General features: G+C 43.6%; 1 protein-coding gene across 1 annotated transcript; it reads left to right on the forward strand.

Moving 5' to 3' along the window:
* Window positions 1-4,968: 4,968 nt before the first annotated feature.
* Window positions 4,969-14,956, forward strand: ism1 (isthmin 1). The gene is made up of 6 exons (XM_062430802.1): window positions 4,969-5,115; window positions 10,525-10,749; window positions 11,601-11,892; window positions 13,536-13,679; window positions 13,819-13,908; window positions 14,439-14,956. The coding sequence occupies exons 1-6, from the start codon at window positions 4,984-4,986 to the stop codon at window positions 14,954-14,956; spliced, it is 1,401 nt and encodes a 466-aa protein (XP_062286786.1). The 5' UTR covers window positions 4,969-4,983.
* The last annotated feature ends 4,526 nt before the right edge of the window (window positions 14,957-19,482 follow it).

Here is a 19,482-nt window from a genome sequence, read left to right on the forward strand (position 1 = left end):
TAAAGTTCCGTTTTTCTGAACACTTTTGGGGGCATTTTTGAATTTTACATTAAATCGGGTTCATATAATTTTACACTTTTATTCTGAATAGTATCTATATTTGGATATGTAAAACCTTTTTTTATTTCATTTTTCCCATCATAAATTGTCATCAGTCACCATTTATTTAAAAAAAATGTTGTTATAATTTTAAAGAAAATACAATGTATTATATGCATTGCTAATATTTTGATTGCTGATTTATATATATAAATATATATATTATTTTTTTTCAATAAAGCACATATACAGCAAGTAGAAGCATCCTGAATGTGTTTTAGATAAGGAAGGGTCATTAATTATCTAAAGGGTGAACTTCTAAAACTCTTGAACCTTACCTTTGAAACTGACACATGATTATTTATACTATTCATGGCTGAACTGGTTAAGCAAAAAATTGCCGAAGATGCCTTCATTGCATTCCATTTGTGAGCTGTTCTTATAAAAATTGTCCCAGTCTAAAAACACTTTCATCTCCATAGTAAATGATAACCTTCCTGTAAATAATAGATCATGTGGCAATTACTTTTTTGACATGCAATTAAATCTCAACAACCCCTGTGCAGTATAAAAAAGGTGTTATGGCTTGTTTTGTGGTGAGACTGCTCATATTCACCAAGTCTTAACAGCTCAATTATTGATGTTTTAAAGACCTGCTGTTCTCCTTCATGCACAAACTGCATAACAGTTGTGAAGGTAAGCATGCAGAGTATGCAGCACCTGAGCCAACAGAAACCAAACCCAGCAATTAGCGCTGAACTCAAAATTCCCGTGGTATGGGGTAATCATTTGATTAACACAGGAAGGATTATAGATGGATGATGAATATGTTTTCACAATGTGTCAAAATTGGGTCTAGTCGACACTTGTTTACCCGCTGGGCATCACTGTGTTTGTGTTTTTTTCCTCTACATAAACAACATAATGATAACATGAGATTGGATAAAAATACAATATATAATCCTTGAGAAAAAGATGGTAGATGAACTACAAAAAGAGACAGAGCAGAGAAAAAGTTTGGAGAAGTAAAAAACAAGATACTTTTCCCCTGAAGGAGAAAGCAATTGAAATCTGCTCTATACTGGATCACTTTGTTCTGTAAGTAAATATTCCCATCTGGCTCCTATAGCCAGAAACAATAGAAAACAGTTTCTTTAATCCTCAAATCTGTGATGTCATACTAGTGTACTGTTCCATAAAGATCTGGAAGAGACGGGCCTCAGAATTTTAGACGGGGATATCTGTTATTAATTTGTATTTACTTTCACCTTTAGTCCAAATGTGACCGTTGTTAAATTCATTTAGGATTTACAGCAGAAGACAGGTGTGTGTAAAGAGACATTTAAAGCTTGAATTCTCTCGAAAATAACTCGTCACAGACGTGGAGCGTTCAAACACTGAGCTCTATTGTGATTATGCAGAAAGGCAAACTCTAACTTGCAGAGACTTACCAGTCACATTTTTGCACATAACATTTGCACAGCAGGAAAAATGCTTGTAGGAAACTCATATTTGATAATGCAGCTGAGCTCAAAGAAGACATTGTATTAAAGGTTTTTTTTTGTTGTTTTAGTCAATATTCAGACTTATAATGTAAGAAACTGAATCACAGCAACTTCTGGAAGACAAATTTGTGTGGTGCATGTGATGGAAGTCTAGTTGTATGTAAGCAAACCTGAAAATGATGTATGTATGTGTGTGTGAGAGAGAAAGCAATACATTGTTCAGTGTGTAATTGTTTCTTGTTGGATATAGCAGGAAATGAAAGCAAACTGTGGTTGTCAGCAGACACAACATCGACAAGCTTGGTTAAATACAAGCACAGACCCTTTATATAACAGCCGTTACCATGACAGTCAACACATTTTATTCATCTCTTTAGAAATAAGAATTTGGATGAACCCTGCTGGCAAAAAAAAAAATCCTAAATGATCAAATCCTGTTTGGGCACTGAAAAGAAAATGTTCTTCAGCTGCTCTATAAGGCCTGTTGTCATAAAATCATTACAGTCAACACTGCACAGACATCAATTTCAGATTTGTGAGTATGACTGTTGGGTAAGGTGGGAAGCATGTGTCCTGCCAAACTTCCCCGCAGTCACTTCTAACTGCCCTCAGAGTTAGCCGAAGTGGCAAATGGTCTGCGCTGGCATTCAAAACATCTGTGCAGCCAGACTACTGGTGGCAAGGCCCCAGAGACCTGCCTGCACCAGCCTCTTTTGAACTGCAGATCCAAATACACTGCACTTATTGGAATGGCATGTAGCTGCTATTCTGAAGGGGGGATCCTCTGCTACGCCTTTGATGTCCACCACTGTGTCCAAAGCAGGCGAGGCATTCTCGCTGCTCTCTGTTTTCCATTTGGAAAGAGATTTTTCTATTCTGGAAAGGGATTTTTTTTTTAAGTGAAGCAGACAAAGGACAGATTTACATGGGTCTATGCTATGCTGTGCCTGGTGTAAGTAAGACTGTAACTGAAGATTGCTGTAAAGCTCCATACTGGGAGCCACTTGTTAACAGGGAGCACACTGAATAGGCCAAGGTGGTGTATTTCAGTAGGACAGAAGAGTTTACTTTATTATTTATTTTTAGCCTAATTCAGACACATGATCACTTTTATGAGTTATTTGTGAGATAATTTGGAAACAGGAAGCCTTATGCAGTCAATTATGGCACTAAAATGACTGAAATAATTATATGTAACATTACTCATCTGATTCATCTGATTTCAGGTATTGAATTGCTCCCATTCGCTCAGTCCCATTGTCACTGGCTTTTGTGTCACTATAAAAAGTAGCTGCCTGCCACTTAACCCAAATTAGTTATAATTTAGCCCGAGTAAGTACAGATTTATTCCAGAGGATCATGCTGAAAGGTTGACTGTTATTTATGAAACATCACATATGGAGTCTGCTACCCTCATTTGAGAGTGAATGATAGGACAGGACAATAAAATGTAATTAATGGTGACATCTTGCAGTTTTTCTTAGTTTGGGTTTCAGTTCAACATATTTTCAAACACTATGTAGCTGGTACAGTGTATGTGTTGCAGTCAAAATGACATAAAAATATCGATAGTAACACAAACATTTTTTTTGTGTGAACGTGTCTTGGATACAAGAATGGTCAAATTTCAGTGACTGACTGAGCTGATGGTCCATTATCATCGTGCAGCCGGATCTATGCGTCACGCGCCGTTTGCCCAAGACATCAAGGCTTTTGCGTGCGCAATATCCAATATATGGGTATACTGTCAATTGAAAAATGTCCTAATTTATGATTTTTTGCGAGCTGTAAGAACACTGACAGATTATCACAATTACACTGACCAGGTAACAATTTGATCTGGGTCTTCATCAGTAACATTATTGTTCCACTGGATGTAAATAAGTCGACACATACTATCAAAGTCCCTGCCGTGCCTTGGGGTTCAGTGAACTGTCACCTATGCTGACGCAGAAGCATCCCTGCTTGGTGCATAATTTGACACAGCGAACTGTCCTTTGAAGTGGACAATAAAAAAGTCTCACAAAGGCTAATCACATTACGCACCATTTGTCTTGCTTAAGTGAAGTGTTACAGCACCTTCCGTAGCAGCGTGTTAATCGCAGACTGGGACGAGGCTGCTGCTGCTGCTGTACATATGACAGCAGGAGAGTTCAGACCTCCTGTGGAGCGCCTCCGGGTGTCTTCCTCTGCGCAACGGCGCGGCTGTGCGCCCAGTGCGCCTCCGGGGACCACCAAAGTTACTTGAGACCGTCCTTATTGTGCCAGAGCAGTAGAAGTTACTCAAAAATAAAGTATGTTGGGGTGACTTCATTAATGCATTTCCCCTGTTTAATGCCACTGAAACGTGACATTTTATGGAATCTGCCTCAATATATTTTCTGGTGATTTGAGACACATTGTCTGTGTCGTTGTGACAAGTAATGGCATATATATATTTAATCTGCTATGAGAAGTGGAGCATAATAAACTTGTTGTTGGTTTCCCACTCAAATGTCCTCAAGCATATATGGTGTTACACCCGGCAATACTCTAGTTTGGGGAGGACCGGTTGAGAGGGACGAAAGAGTTAACCAGGGGGAGGGCGCCTGCACAGGGGCGTATAGTATAAAACCACCTCAAGAGTGCACAACAAGAACAGCGTGTGTGTCTCTGAAAGCAGTAGTTTGATATGGTTTGACTTGTTTCCTCCAGCAGGACTCGTTGGAGACGCACGCCAGCCTGTGGGCTCACTATCCGCACCAGAATGGATGAATATGCTTTTTGAAGCAGACACAACTCCACCGAGAAGTCTTAACAAGGAAGATCACTTTTTAAGTACCTGAACTTTTTGTTTAACCAAAAGTGCTCTCTCGAATAACGCTCTGGGGAGCGCAGAATGTGGACAAAACAAGAGATGCGTAAAGCGGCTGAAGTGGAAGTGAGGAAAAGTGAAGTGTGAGGCTGAGAATGTGGCGGGGACACCACGGGGCAACTGGGCTGCAAGTTTCCTGAGCTTAGAGATCTGACTATAGCGCAACAAGAGAGGAAAGTATTAAAGCTCAGCGCTGTATCAGTGCTGCAGTATCCTGTACACTTTGTTAATTGGCAGACCAAAAGCAATAGCTCTTGAAATATGTGGCTTTAAATCAAAGTATATGAACCATCACTAAAAGAGGATCACTCTTAATTTAGGGACAAACCCTTCGGCTTCCAAAGAAAACCACTGGATCCAAATTCATCTAAAGCACTTTTTCCAAGTTACTGGACTGCCGCCCCCCTCCCCACCTCCGATCCTTTTCCCTTCAACTTTGCAATTGTGATTCCCGAAGTGGCTCCGAAGTGGTGTTGCGGCTCCTCGTCCCCGGCGGATCCGGAGATTGGAGTCTCTGCACCGGGAGGAGGCGGAGTCGGAGCTCCGGCCACACCGCAGGCTCCCAAGAGCGGCCGGGTCAAAAGGATGGTGCGACTGGCGGCGGAACTGCTGCTGCTCCTGGGACTTCTTCTCCTTACCTTGCACATCACGGTGTTGCGGAGCAGTCCGCTGCAGCAGGGAAATGCAACTCTGAGCCTGGATACAGCACACAGAGAGGTGAGTGTGGGAATCTAGAAGTGTGGTGTGGTGCTTTCCTGAGGTGTGATGGGGGAAATTGATGCAAAACTTCCAAAACTGATGATAGCCTATGTGAGGGGGTTTCATTTGGTCCCAGATGGTTTTGATGCAATGCTCACATGTCACAGGTAAAATAAAGCATTCATTACCCCGGGGGGTTCCAGTGACTCTTTGGGGGATTGTTGACATGCACACACGGATATGGTCTCCCCAGGGTGCCCCCCTACCCGGGAGTGTCAGTCAGCCAGCGGAGGGAAGGAAGATGATGCAGGGTCAGAGATCAGCCCCCCCTCCACCCCACACCAGACACACCGCCCTATTGTCAGAGGTTAAACTGTAGCTTCAGGCACTTCTCTGTCATCATGGACTCATCACTGTCATTCAAGCGTTCAGTTGATGAAGCGGGGGGCTCAGAGCTGAACCCCCCCCCCCCCCCCCCCCCCGTACGTAAGGTACATTAAGGACAGATTTTTTTTTTTTTTAAATGGATCGATCATTTTCTTTACTTTTCATTAGGTTTAAAGTCTGGACTCTGGCTGGTTAAAATACAGCTTTTGATGACATGTGAAATCCTGAAACCTATTTGGGTTGCGGTCTAGGTTAGAACGTAGTGCCTCAACAAAAATTCACAAGGGAGACATTTGTCAACATGACACCACCTAAGACAGGTTTAATAGTTTTACTGCCTATTTTAACATCAGCATAAAGCACACAGACTCCAGTAGAGCACCAAATCCTGACCTGAAGGTTAAGACGGGTCTGGGATCAACAGGCTTTTTTAGAGAGTGTTAAGCATCCTTCAGCTGTCTTTTGATGTATATTTAGCATGCTACTGAGATATTTTCTTCATGTCCCACAGTGATAAATGGTCATTTATACCAACTGGTATGCGGTCCCTACATAAATGCTTTATCAGGGCTTGAGAGAAATGAATGGAAAGAATTTTTACTTTGACTAAAGGCAGGTTAGGTTAATTTCTCTTACCTCCACTATCACTGACATCACTGCAGACCAACCTGTGTATATGCAACAGCAAGCCTGTGTTCAGTCGGATATTAGAGCATGTAAAGCTGAGGAAATATTCCAAGAATTTATCAAATATTTGACACACAGCCAAATACTGGATTGGACAGGCTGGACTAGGAGGGAGTCCCTCCTGAGGAATCACAGTAAAAAATACTAAACACATGCCACCCATTCCAACCAGCAAAACCTCAACATCCCTTTTGTCATTTGTCCACATTTACATAGAAACTCTGGCTTGTGATGAAAGAGGCCAACCTTGCCACTCATACCCCATGTTGAGACAAGCTGAATAGTTTTTTTTTTGGCTCATGAATGCTCCGACTATGTGCGGATATGCTTCACTGGTCCGCCACTGAAGATGGTGATGTCATCTTTCGGCCAGGCTTGTCACGGCCCAGGGGGTGCATTGTCACCCCAAGGTGTCATATTTAAAGTCGCATTCACAGAAACACAAATGACAGGATTCGGCTCCATGCACCTGTAGTGGAGAGAGAAGGCTCTTTGGTCTGAGGCACATTATCATCACTGACCCACGAATAATTATTGTTGGGCTTCTACCCTTGAACTTGTTATTTTATTTTGAAGAAGTCTCATCTAACTTCTCTACCATGTTTCTTTTCAGTTTGATCATGTAAATAAACACATTGGTGCGCCCAGTATGAGGAGTGTGACAGGGGAAGGATAGTTTTCTCTTCCACCTCCGTAAGTGTAGCGCTGAAAAGCATCTGGCACAATGTGCACTGCCTTCATTTCCTGCCAGCCTCCCTGGGGGAAGGACCCCTGAGTTGCTTCCAATTGAAAATGGAGTCATGCCCCTTTAAGCAGCCCTCACAAAGTGAAAAGGGGGGAAGCAGGAAAAGAAGAGGAGACACTGGGAGGAGGGAGAAGGGGGTGGCTTGTGTGTGCAAGTGTTCATTCATGGCTTTTGAGAGTAGGGGGTGACATCCTGGGAGGCCGTAGATGAACTGAGAATGGTGTGTCACTTTTGATCTCCAAATTAAAGCATGTTCCTCGTTGAGGAGGGTGGCAGAGGAGTGATAGGAACTGTAAGGCAGCCCATCAACAGAGGAGCACTGCTGACAGCATTTTTTAACAGTTACTCCTGTGCACTGTTACAGTCTGGACTGTATGAAAGAAAAATGAGAAAACGGCATTTTTTTCTCATTAAGTTCCATTGAGAGTCATCCGGGAAAGATTGAGAGGTGTTTATGTGGACATTATCATGAATTGATGGACTTTACACAACTGCAATTCTTTTCTGATGACGAATGCCCTTGGTGTTAATTTTTCCATGATTTTCAACTCTACTGATCATTCTGCTAAAATACTGATTTAGTCAGAAGAAATTCTGTAATTTTGACATATAAAATTTCATTGGTTTGTCCTTCAAGCTGCTGAACCCCCAGATGGAAATACAGATTGTGAAATCACAGTGCTTACAGGAAAAAACGGCTTAGATTTCTTTCGATTTTTTTGTGTTTTCAACTGTATTATCTTTCAGTTTCATTATTTACATTACATTTCAAGACTTTATACCACTGCATCATATGTGAGACTTGTATTTTACTATGTTGAGAAAATCAGCATTTGTCCTATTGGCACCAAAGAAGGTGAGACTTCAGTGCAAATAAACTGAAAGTTAACACTTCATACACATTCCAGAGGCATCTATTGTTTAAGCAGGAATGTTCAAAGGCAAAAATGAAAATTTAACATGACAGTTCAGTTAAATTAAGTTAAAAGGGAAAATAATCAAATAATCAAACTGAAATGGTCTTTTTGGATGATAATAGTTTATAGATGTAACTGCAATGTTGCTAGTTTGAAATCAGCAAAGAGAATCTAGGTTGGTGACATCAGGTGTTTGCTGTTGTACTGTTTTGAAGGTGGCCACGAGTTTAAGGTGGTCACAGTGACTTGCATAAATTTGCAGATAATTAGATTCATTTCCTACTTTATCTTTTGGATCCTAATTAGTTTGATAGCAAACAGTTTTACCACCTTTCTGCAATAACAACCAATAATTCTTTCACATGGTTAGTTGTGAACCTACTGTCTGCAATCTACATGGATTTAACATAATTCAAATCGTATTAGAGCTAAGCTACCAATATTTGCCCATAAACAGACAAACTGTGTATGTTTACAAGCAGGCTTATACCCTAAGGCCTCCCCGTGCTGAGCGAAACATCACTATGAGTGTTGCCATGGGATTAATCAGAGTACTTTGAAGTTTGACTTTAAATAAACCAAATGTGTGTCAGGATTAGATAATCTGCCTGCCATGTGTAATACAGCATAATATGACACAACAGAAGATTCAGATAGGATTAGACTGGGTAATGGAAGATTAATCTGCCTGTAAACACTGTCACTGGGTTTCATGACCTGAACGCTTTGTGTATTTTGAAACAGTTGTGGTGGCGTCTGCTCTATTTTAATAGCGCGCCTGACGGAGAAATAGTAAATTTCATGTTTTTAAACAGTAGGCTGCCCATTAAAAAATGTTCTGGGTGAATTTGCTCACAGACTTAAGATGGTGAAAGAGAAATTGTTTGTATTCAGTGGCTGTGAAATGTGTGGTAATCAGGTTTTTTTCTGGCAGTGGATTTAAATGATTGTTTATAGTATCTGTATCATAAAGCTATAATGTCTAGACTCGAGTGCTTGTGTGGTCTGCAGTTAAATGCTATCCACCGGCTAACCACAGCTTTTTTACTTTATTTACTATTTTATGTATGTATTAACCATCATGATTGGACCTGTAAGTGTTGTGTTGGGGCTGCTCCCTCGGTGGAGCTCAATTACAGCCAGTGAGTGACTTCTGAAGGCTGGGAACTTGAAAGGCAGGGTTATCACATGGGCATCTCAAAGCCCAAAGTACTTGTGATAGAACCAAAGAGGATCCTGTGATGTTAACACAAAGGGCCGATAGCCGAAGCACAAACCACCACCATTGAATTGACCTTTTTCTGTTTCGACCTCTCAGCTGTAATTGTTTGGTCGTGGAAGAGAAATGTGCGGTTTGAATTGGAATCTGTAGTGTCAAAGGCGTCTGTCCTTAAATTTTTATGATTTTGAGCATAAATTCTCATCAAATCTCTTCATCTCATCTAAAACCTCCCCCACTTTTTATTTGGTGGTTACAGGCTAAATGCAGAACTATCTACTCTTCCTCCTCAAAATTATGGCCAATTGTATAATCATTGTAATTATGGCAGTAGCTCACATTAAGAAATGTGCTGTAAAGTTTTTGAAGTCTTTGATCGAATTATCATATTAATTTCATCTGTCCCAGGGGACTGAATTAAGCTGCTGTCCCCAGTGCAGCTGAATTAAAGTTACATGTACGTTTGCTTCCTGCCATGCTGCGCAGCTCCATTTACAGCACCTATATTGTGCAGCAGTGCACCTTGGACAGACACAAACAGCTCCACTGGGGGCTTTTATGCCCACCACAATGTGGCTGAGCTGACACTTTGTCTGTGACTGGGCCACCGCAACATTACAGCACTGCTGCCATATTCTCAGGCCTCAGCCCGGCCGCAAAAACACAGTGGAGGAAGAAATGGGACATGAAAAAAGAAAACAAGAAACATGATTGATGGCTTGCTTTGATCTTATTTTCTGCCACCCCAGAATGGATGATTACTGACTACTTATGGCTGTCTGTCCAATTGAGGAGTAATTGTTCCTTCTGTGCATACCTGACAGGGGACATATGCTTGAACTGTCCTCTTGGGGTAAATTTACAACCCCCTTGACAGAAGACCAAATGTTTTTCTGTCTACAAGAAGGCAGACATAATTATTTTTGCAATGTTTGCTTAGCTTTCTCTGTATAGCCTCAGTGCTGGAAAACCATCACTCTCACATAGTTCTTTTTCTCACAGTCAGCACCAGAACAGGCTATATATGTCCACATCACATTACTATGGTAAAGCAGCAGCGTAGTCTGTCAGTTAAAAATGGAAAAATATACAGTCCAGCTGTGACATTGGCTTTGAATAGACTCTAGATGGATTATGTTTTGGTTGAAGCAGACTGACACAGAACTGTGTTTGTCCCACTGTTTAAGTGACTTTTTTTCTCTGGACTCCCAGCAGTCAAGAATCCACTGTCTGCAGGATTTATGACAGAGGTCACGGCCACATGAACCCCTTGTCAACATGAGAGATCAATATAACGTTGCTGAGTGTGCAGTCTCTGGATACGCCAAGTGACGACAGGGTTCTTCACATTCACATTAGTTTGAATTAAAAGCACAAGAAAATATGTTGTTTTTTTTAAAGGTTTCAATAATCTTATATCACAGATGCACAAACCAACAACAAATTGATATCATGTTTCTTTCTCTCCTCAGCAGAACAATATAAATGCAAAAAGTAGCTCATCGGCCCAACTGGCACCTGAAGACCGGAGATCTGGTCCAGAACATCGGTTGGCTCACCGGCCCGCCACCCTCCCCTGGGCGCAAGGCACAGGCAGCAACGTACACAGGGACGGCCCCGGAGCTTTCCTTCTAGATCTGCACAATTTCCCCGACCTCTCCAAAGCCGATATCAATGGACAGAACCCCAACATACAGGTGATCATGTGTGTCTGCGCACCTGCCGGCATGCTTTCATGCTTTCACTCACTTTGTAAGACATGGCTACTCAAGCACACAGTGCAGGAAGAGCAAACAGGAAGAGGGAGAATAGTTTGGTGCACATCACTACCCCCTTTTTTCTCCCCCCTCCCTTCCTCCTTCCTTCTCCCCCTGTGTTCTTTCACACATCCTGGCTCGTAGCGAAGCTTTAGATAGACGCTGAGGTCTCACGTCCATCATAATGACATCTGAAAGGCAGACACTAACCATCAATACCTCGCTACTAACCCGTGGGCAGGAAGACAGACGGCAGCTTATGTAAATGTGTGGCGAGCCATTGCCTATAAGTCCCTCAGCGTGCAGATGGCCGGGTAACCGCTGCCATGTTTAAATCATTCTCCTGTCTAATCCAGCAAGGGGGTCTTTCCATTTCTGAGAGCATCACTGCTAAATCCGAGCACGAACAAAGTGTATTAACATCTCAAGATGTGGGAAGAGAGCGGAGCAACCAATTGAGCAAGGGCGTGAGGCTGTGGGAGAAGAGGAGGAGGAGGAAGGGGGGTGTCTTTGATCCTGGGATTCATCTGGCTTTCATGGTCTGGAGGAGGCTGAGTAGCCCTTTGAACTTTGTGTTTAGGTGGAGAGAGCCCAAGAGGTGGGAGGGTGGCTGTGGGGCAGGGGAGGTGGTCCCCCCCTCATCTGGGAAGCACATGTGTTAAGATAGAAAGGGGGAGGGAGTAATATTGTGTGGTTAGGGGTATCAGAAAGTGTCACCTCTCTACACCTGATTGACCCATTCTGTCCAAAATAAAAACTGTATTTTTACTCTCTGTGTTTCTTTAACACAGGTGACCATTGAAGTGGTGGATGGGTTGGAGGGCCATGAGCCAGAAAAAGGACTTCGTAAGGAGAGCAAACCTAGCTGGGCTTCTCCTAACTGGAGAAACTGGTGGCCCCACACTTCCTCCTCCTCCTCCTCCTCCTCCTCCACCTCCTCCTCATCTTCAACCACTCATCAGACAAAGGACCGCGACCGCTCCTACGGAAGCAAAACTGAGGACAGCAACTTCCTCAGACCGCCGGTAGACTGGGATAGAAGAGGAGGCACCGGAGGAGGAAGCAAAGCTCAAACTGAATATGGTGAGAATGACACAAGTGCGTGTTGTGTGCAAGGAAATGAGCGCACAATGCACACAAGAATATGTAGGATTCATAGTCTTTTATTAGAGGACTGGTCTTCAGCGTTTCCACAGATGGCCATACTCTGATGTGGAATCTGTAATTTGCAGATTTGCTGATTTAAGCTGTCACCATAATAAGTGCAGTCATCCCAGGCGAGCCTTTGGGAGCCCCTGATTGAAGCCTTTAACACTCTTTTATGAGATGGATTCCTCTGTGGCGTGGAGCTAGCTATGTAACACAGTTTAAACGCCTCGCAACATCAAAGTTCAGGAGCAGGAACGGGGCCAGAAGCACTGTCGGGCTGCCACACCAGTCTCACAACACTCTCCAAAAGTAACCCCACAGATAAATCTGCCGTGGAAGAATTTACACTCGCTGTCATACAGTATGTGTCCGGCCCGAGTTGTAGCATGCCCAAACCAACGTGGGTGAACAGGAATGCATGCTCTGTGGAAAATGTCATTTTATCCACTTGCACTTGCACTACGGCGGTTAGGAACGCGATTTTATAATCTTTTTCTGTCAAACCGTAGCCCATATTTAATGTTTCTGGCTTATCACTGCGGACAGCTCTCATTCATCCTTTATTTCATACCACACTAATGGACAAGGAAATATTTTGTCATCATTACTGTCCTGGTTTTCAACCTTAAGCATCATAATTGTGGACGGGCAGTGAAGGTCATCCTTCACAGACCGTTGATAGAGCATTCAGTCGTCTCTTCTGTGGTCTGAGGGCTGCTTATTATCACGTTTTCTGAATTCAAAATTTTGGTCTGAGCTGCCACCAGCTCTTTGGCCCTAATAATCTATGGAAGGGGGAGGGAAGCGGCCCTTGATGGCTATCTGGCCTGTATTCATACAAAATGCTCATAATGAGGGGCAGATGGCAGTGGGAGGGAGGTGGGTAGGGGGGGTGTGTATAGGAAGGTTTGGACCCCTGCCAGAAATACTTCCATCCCAACATGCCCACATTAATTCCCCTCATTGATAGAGTACTGCTTTCAAGATGTGTGTGTGTGTGTGTGTGTTTGCATGTGGTGGGGTGAGGTGCTTGTAGAGCCTGGTGTAACTGTTTCCATGTATACCCATTACAGTGATCTGCTCAATGATAATTGGAGTTAAAGAGGATTTCTTGCCATTTCACTTCCCATTTTCAAACCAATGAATCACAGATAGAGCAACTGAACGGTGTCCAGTGCCACTGTGCCAAAGATATTCAGGCTGCAGAGAAAATTTCTATTTGTAAATTGCCTGCCGGATGTCTTGTAGCTTTTTTGGAATTTGCAAAAAAGTTCCTCTGTTACTTTGCTTACTGACTGAACACACATGCTGTTCCTATTGCCTTGGAGTTATTTGCTCACCAACTCTGTGTTTGCATGTATAGCATAGTGTATGTGCGTGTGTATGTGTGCGCCTGGTATCTGCTTTGAGGGGCAAAGTCAAAGAGAACTTTGAGGGGCCCCCCCCCCTTCCCATTTCCCCCTTTATGTCTTCCCCCCACTTATTATTAGTGAGGCATGCTAACAGGCCTGAGTAAGTTCAGCATGTGGCCTGCATCAGAGCTGAGGATCTCTCTCTCCTCTTTCTCTCTGATCCAGACTACATGGACGGCGATGGGGACTGGAGTAACTGGTCAGCGTGCAGTGTCACTTGTGGAAATGGCAACCAGAAGAGAACCAGGTCATGTGGTTATGCCTGTACAGCCACTGAGTCCAGGACCTGTGATATGCCCAACTGCCCAGGTGAAGTCTTGATTTTGGATCCTAGAGCTAAATAGTAATCCAATAGTAAAGACAGTGTTTATGGATATTACAGGATGGTTTGTAAGTGTAAAGATTTCATCTTTTGATCATCCTTCCATGTGCATTCATCTCTCAAAAGGTATTGAAGATGCCTTCAAGACAGCGGCTACTGAAGTGAGCCTGCTCGCTGGGACAGATGAGTTCAATGCCACGGAGCTCTTTGGTGTTGGTAAGATAAGCCTTGTCTTGTCATACGACAGACTATCCCTCATTTAACTGTTCTGACACTATCAAAGGCAGTTCATCCATCTGGCAGCAGCGTTTCTGCACACATTTGGCATTCCTCGTGTTCGGGCTGCGCTCCATTACAGTGCAGAGCAGGAAGAGCACAGTATGCCACTGCTCGCTCTCTCTCTCTCTCTCTGTGTCTCTGTGTCTCTGTGTTTCTCTCTCTCTCTCTCTCTCTCTCTCTCTCTCTCTCTCTCTCTTTCTCTCTCTTTCTCTCTCTCTTCTCTCTCTCTCTCTCTCTCTCTCTCTCTCTCTCTCTCTCTCTCTCTCTCTCTCTCTCTCTCTCTCTCTCTCTCTCTCTCTCTCTCTCTCTCTCTCTCTCTCTCTCTCTCTCTCTCTCTCAGTGTCTGTCTGTTCTCAATCAGCCCAGAGAAAACACACCTTCATGTCATAAGTTACACCTTCTCACACTTCTGGTTTGATCTTTGACTGTCAGGAGGGAGCATTTAAAAGTGTCTTCATGTCTTCCAGACACAGACAGCTGTGAGCGATGGATGAACTGCAAGAGCGACTTCTTGAAGAAATATATGAGCAAGGTGGCGAACGACCTTCCCAGCTGCCCTTGCTCTTACCCCACTGAGGTGGCATACAGCACGGCTGATGTACATGATGCTCCTACACGCAGAGATTTCCGTTGGAAAGATGCCAGCGGGCCAAAAGAGAAGCTGGAGATCTACAAGCCTACAGCGCGTTACTGCATCCGCTCCATGCTGACGCTGGAATCCACCACACTGGCTGCACAGCACTGCTGCTACGATGACAACATGAAGCTCATCACTCGCGGCAAAGGGGCCGGCACGCCCAACCTCATCAGCACAGAGTTCTCAGCCGACCTGCATTATAAGGTGGACATCTTGCCTTGGATCATCTGCAAGGGAGACTGGAGCCGCTACAACCAGGCAAGGCCACCAAACAACGGACAAAAGTGTCCTGACAACCCTCAGGATGAGGACTTCTACAAACAGATTGAAGAAGCAAGGGAATTCTAGCCTGCTTTGAAGCAAAAGGAAAAAAACACACTGCATAGATATTCTGCTAAACCTCAAAATGGTGCTGAAACCATTCTTCATTCTCTTTTAGGTTAAATAACACATGAACATTTTAGGCTCTGAGGAAGAGGACTTACTGCTCTTTTGAACCAAGAGGATTTATAATCCAACAGAGTCAGAACCCTCACTTGGACACAAGGAACTTCTCTTGACTTCACCAAAACCAGGCACAAAACAATGCTTTGTTTTTTTAATGTTTAAAAAAAAATAATAATAATATGGAAAAATTAATGACAATTTTTCCAGTAATTGTCTTTCCAATTATAACTCTTTCAGATTTGGTCGCTAAAGGGAGAACTGAGTTTCTGTTCTTAAAAAGGGAAAATTATTATTGTAGGTATGTCCATTTAGATTGTGTCCATGTTTGTCTCCATAGTTTGTTTATGTCTGGTGAATATGAGAGGCCTGTGGTAATAGAATAATGAGATCCTTCAGGAATGTGTTGGGAATTTGGGGGGGCGGAGGGGAGGAGGACAGAGGACAGGGTACGAAACTTTTACCATTTTTTCCCAATTTGTCTCCCATTTGCAATATCCAGGTTCTCATGTAAGCTTGTGAGTATGTTTATTTAGCATGCACATTTAATTTTTTTTGTTTTTTTGTTTTTGTTTTGTTTTGTACCAATAATTTACAACCGTGTCCCCTCCTGTCTCTCAGAGGCAGATCTTCCTTGTAAAAATCCTGCATTATTTTTGTAAAGTATTTATTAAGTTGTAGCTGTGTCTGAGTTGGGTGTCTATGACTGTGGTTTCTGATTCACATATGGCTGAATGCTAACTTGAGACTCCTCTCCTCAACTTTGCTCATCCCCGTCTCAAGTTAGGATTAAACCATTACAGAGCGTAAAGAATGTGTGAATACAATTGTACGGAAAGATTTTTGAGATATAAATCTATAAATAAATTTTTAAAAAGCCAATAAATGTGTTACTAGAAAACAAAAAAACGTTTGCTCTGATTTGCCAAGTTCACCTCACATGTATGGCCTCCCTAAAGGTGGTTAATTAACAATATTTCCAGAGAAGTTGGATCAGCTGCTATTAGATTTCCATCCTGTCAAAGGAAATTCATTGCAAGTAAAAAAAAAAAATCCATCTCAACTCAACAATTAAAGTCGTCCAACGGGCTTAAGCCAGTGCACAAGACTTCCATTAGTTCCATCCAGTGTGGCTCTGAGGCCAGGCCTTTTGATGGGATTGTGATATTTCTTCAGAGGGTGAGGAGGGAAAGGTTCCCTTGAATGCGACTCAAATTCTTTGTCTTTGGCATGTATGCTCACATTCCTGAGTAATTTCTCAGTGTACACATGCGCGCGCACACACACACACTCAACATTGCCTGTCCGTAGCGGGGACCTCTGACCATTCTCTCCTCTGAGTGCTGGAGTCATTGTCACACAGAGAAAGCATTCATGGTGCCCTCATTCCTCCAGTCTTGTGTACGGCATAGCTGGCCGAGTGCAGGGGCTTGTCTTTATAATGCAGCAGGCCTCAGCACGTTCCACACCCCTGAGGCGCTACTTGCAACCGCCTAGTTGCTTCACTTTTCATACAAAAATCTTCCACGCACGTCCTTCGACCTATATATCCCAAACACAGCCTTTTTTAAAATTATCATCAACCCACCTTTAAATACTCGCTGTAAATCTCTGATACAATGCAAATTTCTCTGTCTGTATTATCAGAGCTGTAGTGTGTAAAGCTTTCTTTTTTTTATGTCATCTGTCCCACTCCTCAGTAAAAGCATGGTTCCAGGCTAAGATTACTGTAACCAGCATGGATGATTATCTTAGCAGACCGTCTGCTGCACAGGCCACGAAGATCAAAGCGAGGTGTTGGTCTATATTTTGAAATATTAGGGCCGAGCTCAAATTGATGACATACCTCCACCCCTCCTCCTCCTCCTACTCCTCCTCAAGTATCTCTTCCCCAGACAGGCTCCACGCGTCTCGAGAGCAGGCAATTATTCGTACGCCCTCCTCACTTTTCGTCTTCCAATTCTTCTCCCCTCCCCGCAAAACACTAACACAGCTTGCTCCGAGGTGCAGGTAGGAGCATTTAAGTCTCATTGTAATTGGTGTGAAATTGTATGCAAGGGCAGATATAAACGAATGAGTGCAGTGAGCACAGAGAAAAACTTTTTGCGTTGGCTGTGGGGCGTCAGTGAGGCCTCGCTTTTGTGTTACTATTTCCAGGACTCTGGTATGTTTCAAAGGATGCAAAGCACCATATTAGTGGTATATTGTCAAGGATCCGAAAGGGCTCATTAAGCATTACCAAGATATGATTGTTGGTATTTTGCCTCTATTTTTGTTATGAGAAAGAAATTATGTCCAACGTACTTACACTCTTTAAGACCGAGTTTGACAGGGCTGGCTCTGGGATTTCTCAGTAGGTCTCCACACATGAGCTTACTGTGGCAATAAGAAAACAAGAGGAGTTAAAAAAGAGGAAGACAGCAGTGGAAAGTTGGATGGGTAATGTTTAATTAATGATTAAGTCAACATTTTTGCAGGAATACTTCTCATTACAGCAGGTTCATGTGCTTTGTGTTGTGCACGCTGGTGCTCGCTGTAGGGGGTTCTTGTACTGGAGGTAAATACCTTACAAAGCAAAACATGGGGTGCATGTTGGCAATCAGGCATCTCTTTGTTTTGTGGTGTGGCGCAGATGTGGCAGAGTCATTTTTAGCCTCTCGCCCTCACTTTCTTTCACTCACTCCCTCGCTCTGCTACTTTATGGGTGGTGTAGCACAATGCAGGAAGTGTCTGGGCCGCAATACCGCAGGGCCCTTACTGCGCAGCAAGCCTAATTAAAAGGTTTGTCTTTGGTCTTCTAATCTGGAATAGCTGACCTGCACCAGGAGGTTACTTATCTTACCGCCGTATTCCTCCCTCTCAACCGTCACCCCTTCTGTCCTATAGCAGCAAAACAGGGGCAGGGCCGCTGCCATAGGGTTGCATCTCTGGCACAGCGAGTCAGGTTAAAGGGTGGGTGGAGGAGGGGGTGTGCGGTTGGGTGTGGGCATGCGCCTTGGTGTGCAGCTGAGCAAACTGGTCAAGTAGCTGTTGAGCATCTGAGAGGGGAGGGTGCCTTACTTAACCCCTGCTTTCCAGGAAATGGATGAGATGCTGCAGCCACACCGTCTATGGCAAAACAATGGCAGTGAGAACATAACGCTCTAGTTCACTTAGACATATACAGTATGATCACCGTGAACTGAGCATCATTGTGGTAGATGAGGCTGAGTGGCTTGAGTGGCACCTGCCCCTGGCCCATGTCTTGCTATACCAGCTCAAACTAAAGCTTATATACTGCAACATGCGCCTGCTCATAAATCCAAACACACAAAGCCGTTGGACAAATGAGGACAGCAGAGGAACATAAATCTACTTTCCCTCCTTATAAAAGAGTTATTATATTCAACCATGCCTTTCATTGGGCTAAACTTATGACCAATGTACCACCACACATTTTATATGCTATGCTTACATCACATGCCAGAAGTAGTGAGGGGAAGTAAGCTTCAATCTAATGCAAATTGACTTTTAAAGAGGCAGACTTTATTTTAGATCCAATGGGTCATTGCATAGAAAAATAACATTAATTTTGAGTCACCATGCACACACACAGCTTAGAAGGAATGAATAAAGCACTAAGGCATGTTTGCAATTGCTCAACTGTTAACTCTTAACACACCAGGAGAGGATCTTGATGTGAATAAAGGTGAGAGATGTCTGACTGTCCTCAGTTCTGGCTTCATCTGACAAACGGTGTGTGTGTGAGTGTTTTTCAATGTAAGACACTGGCACACGGGGCTGTAATAGTGTTGGGGGGGTTGGTGGCCCTGAGGTGGTGAGTAAAGGGGAAGGGAGGGGAGGGGGAGGCACCATGAGCACGGAAGCTGCATGGCTGTGATTCACTGTGACAGCACCGCTTGGCATGTGAGGACAGCGGGCCAGGCAGGCAAGGCTGCTGCCTTTGATCTTTATTTGCTCCACCGTCTGTTTTGCATTTAAGAGCCTTGCTGAGCGCAAGGCATTGGATACACCTTGAATGGTTCAGGGACCCCGTCCACTTTTTAAAGACCCAGGATCCTTTTTCAAAGCAAAAGGGGATCCAGGACAGAGAGGGATGATGTTTGAAGGGGAAGGTTCTGTATTTGAATAGGGCAGAGGGTCTCCCAGCAACACAGATTAGCTCTGATGAAAAGAGGGTGCTCTGTAATAACACATAATCAAGCTAATGGAGAATGGTGTGAGTGTGGGTGAGGGGCAAGGTAACAGACGTCTCCCTTTAGATGGACCCTCAAGATCAAACCAGGGTCAGGAGGCTGTGGAACAAAAACAAACACCCGCAGCACAGCGCAGTACCCCCTCCCACCTCTCCCACCCCTCCCAACCTTCCAACCCACCAACCTTCTGCTGCTCCTCCTGACCCGTCAGATACATTTTAGTGATGTCGAAAG

Source organism: Scomber scombrus, chromosome 12, assembly GCF_963691925.1.
Source record: "Scomber scombrus chromosome 12, fScoSco1.1, whole genome shotgun sequence".
Classification (NCBI taxonomy): Eukaryota; Metazoa; Chordata; class Actinopteri; order Scombriformes; family Scombridae; genus Scomber; species Scomber scombrus.

Bases quoted from the DNA above. Each gene is read 5' to 3' on its own strand.
- ism1 (XM_062430802.1), top strand. From the start codon at position 4,984: ATGGTGCGACTGGCGGCGGAACTGCTGCTGCTCCTGGGACTTCTTCTC. The intron at 10,750-11,600 runs GTGATCATGTGT...TCTTTAACACAG, and splicing joins GACAGAACCCCAACATACAG to GTGACCATTGAAGTGGTGGA. The intron at 13,680-13,818 runs GTGAAGTCTTGA...ATCTCTCAAAAG, and splicing joins TGATATGCCCAACTGCCCAG to GTATTGAAGATGCCTTCAAG.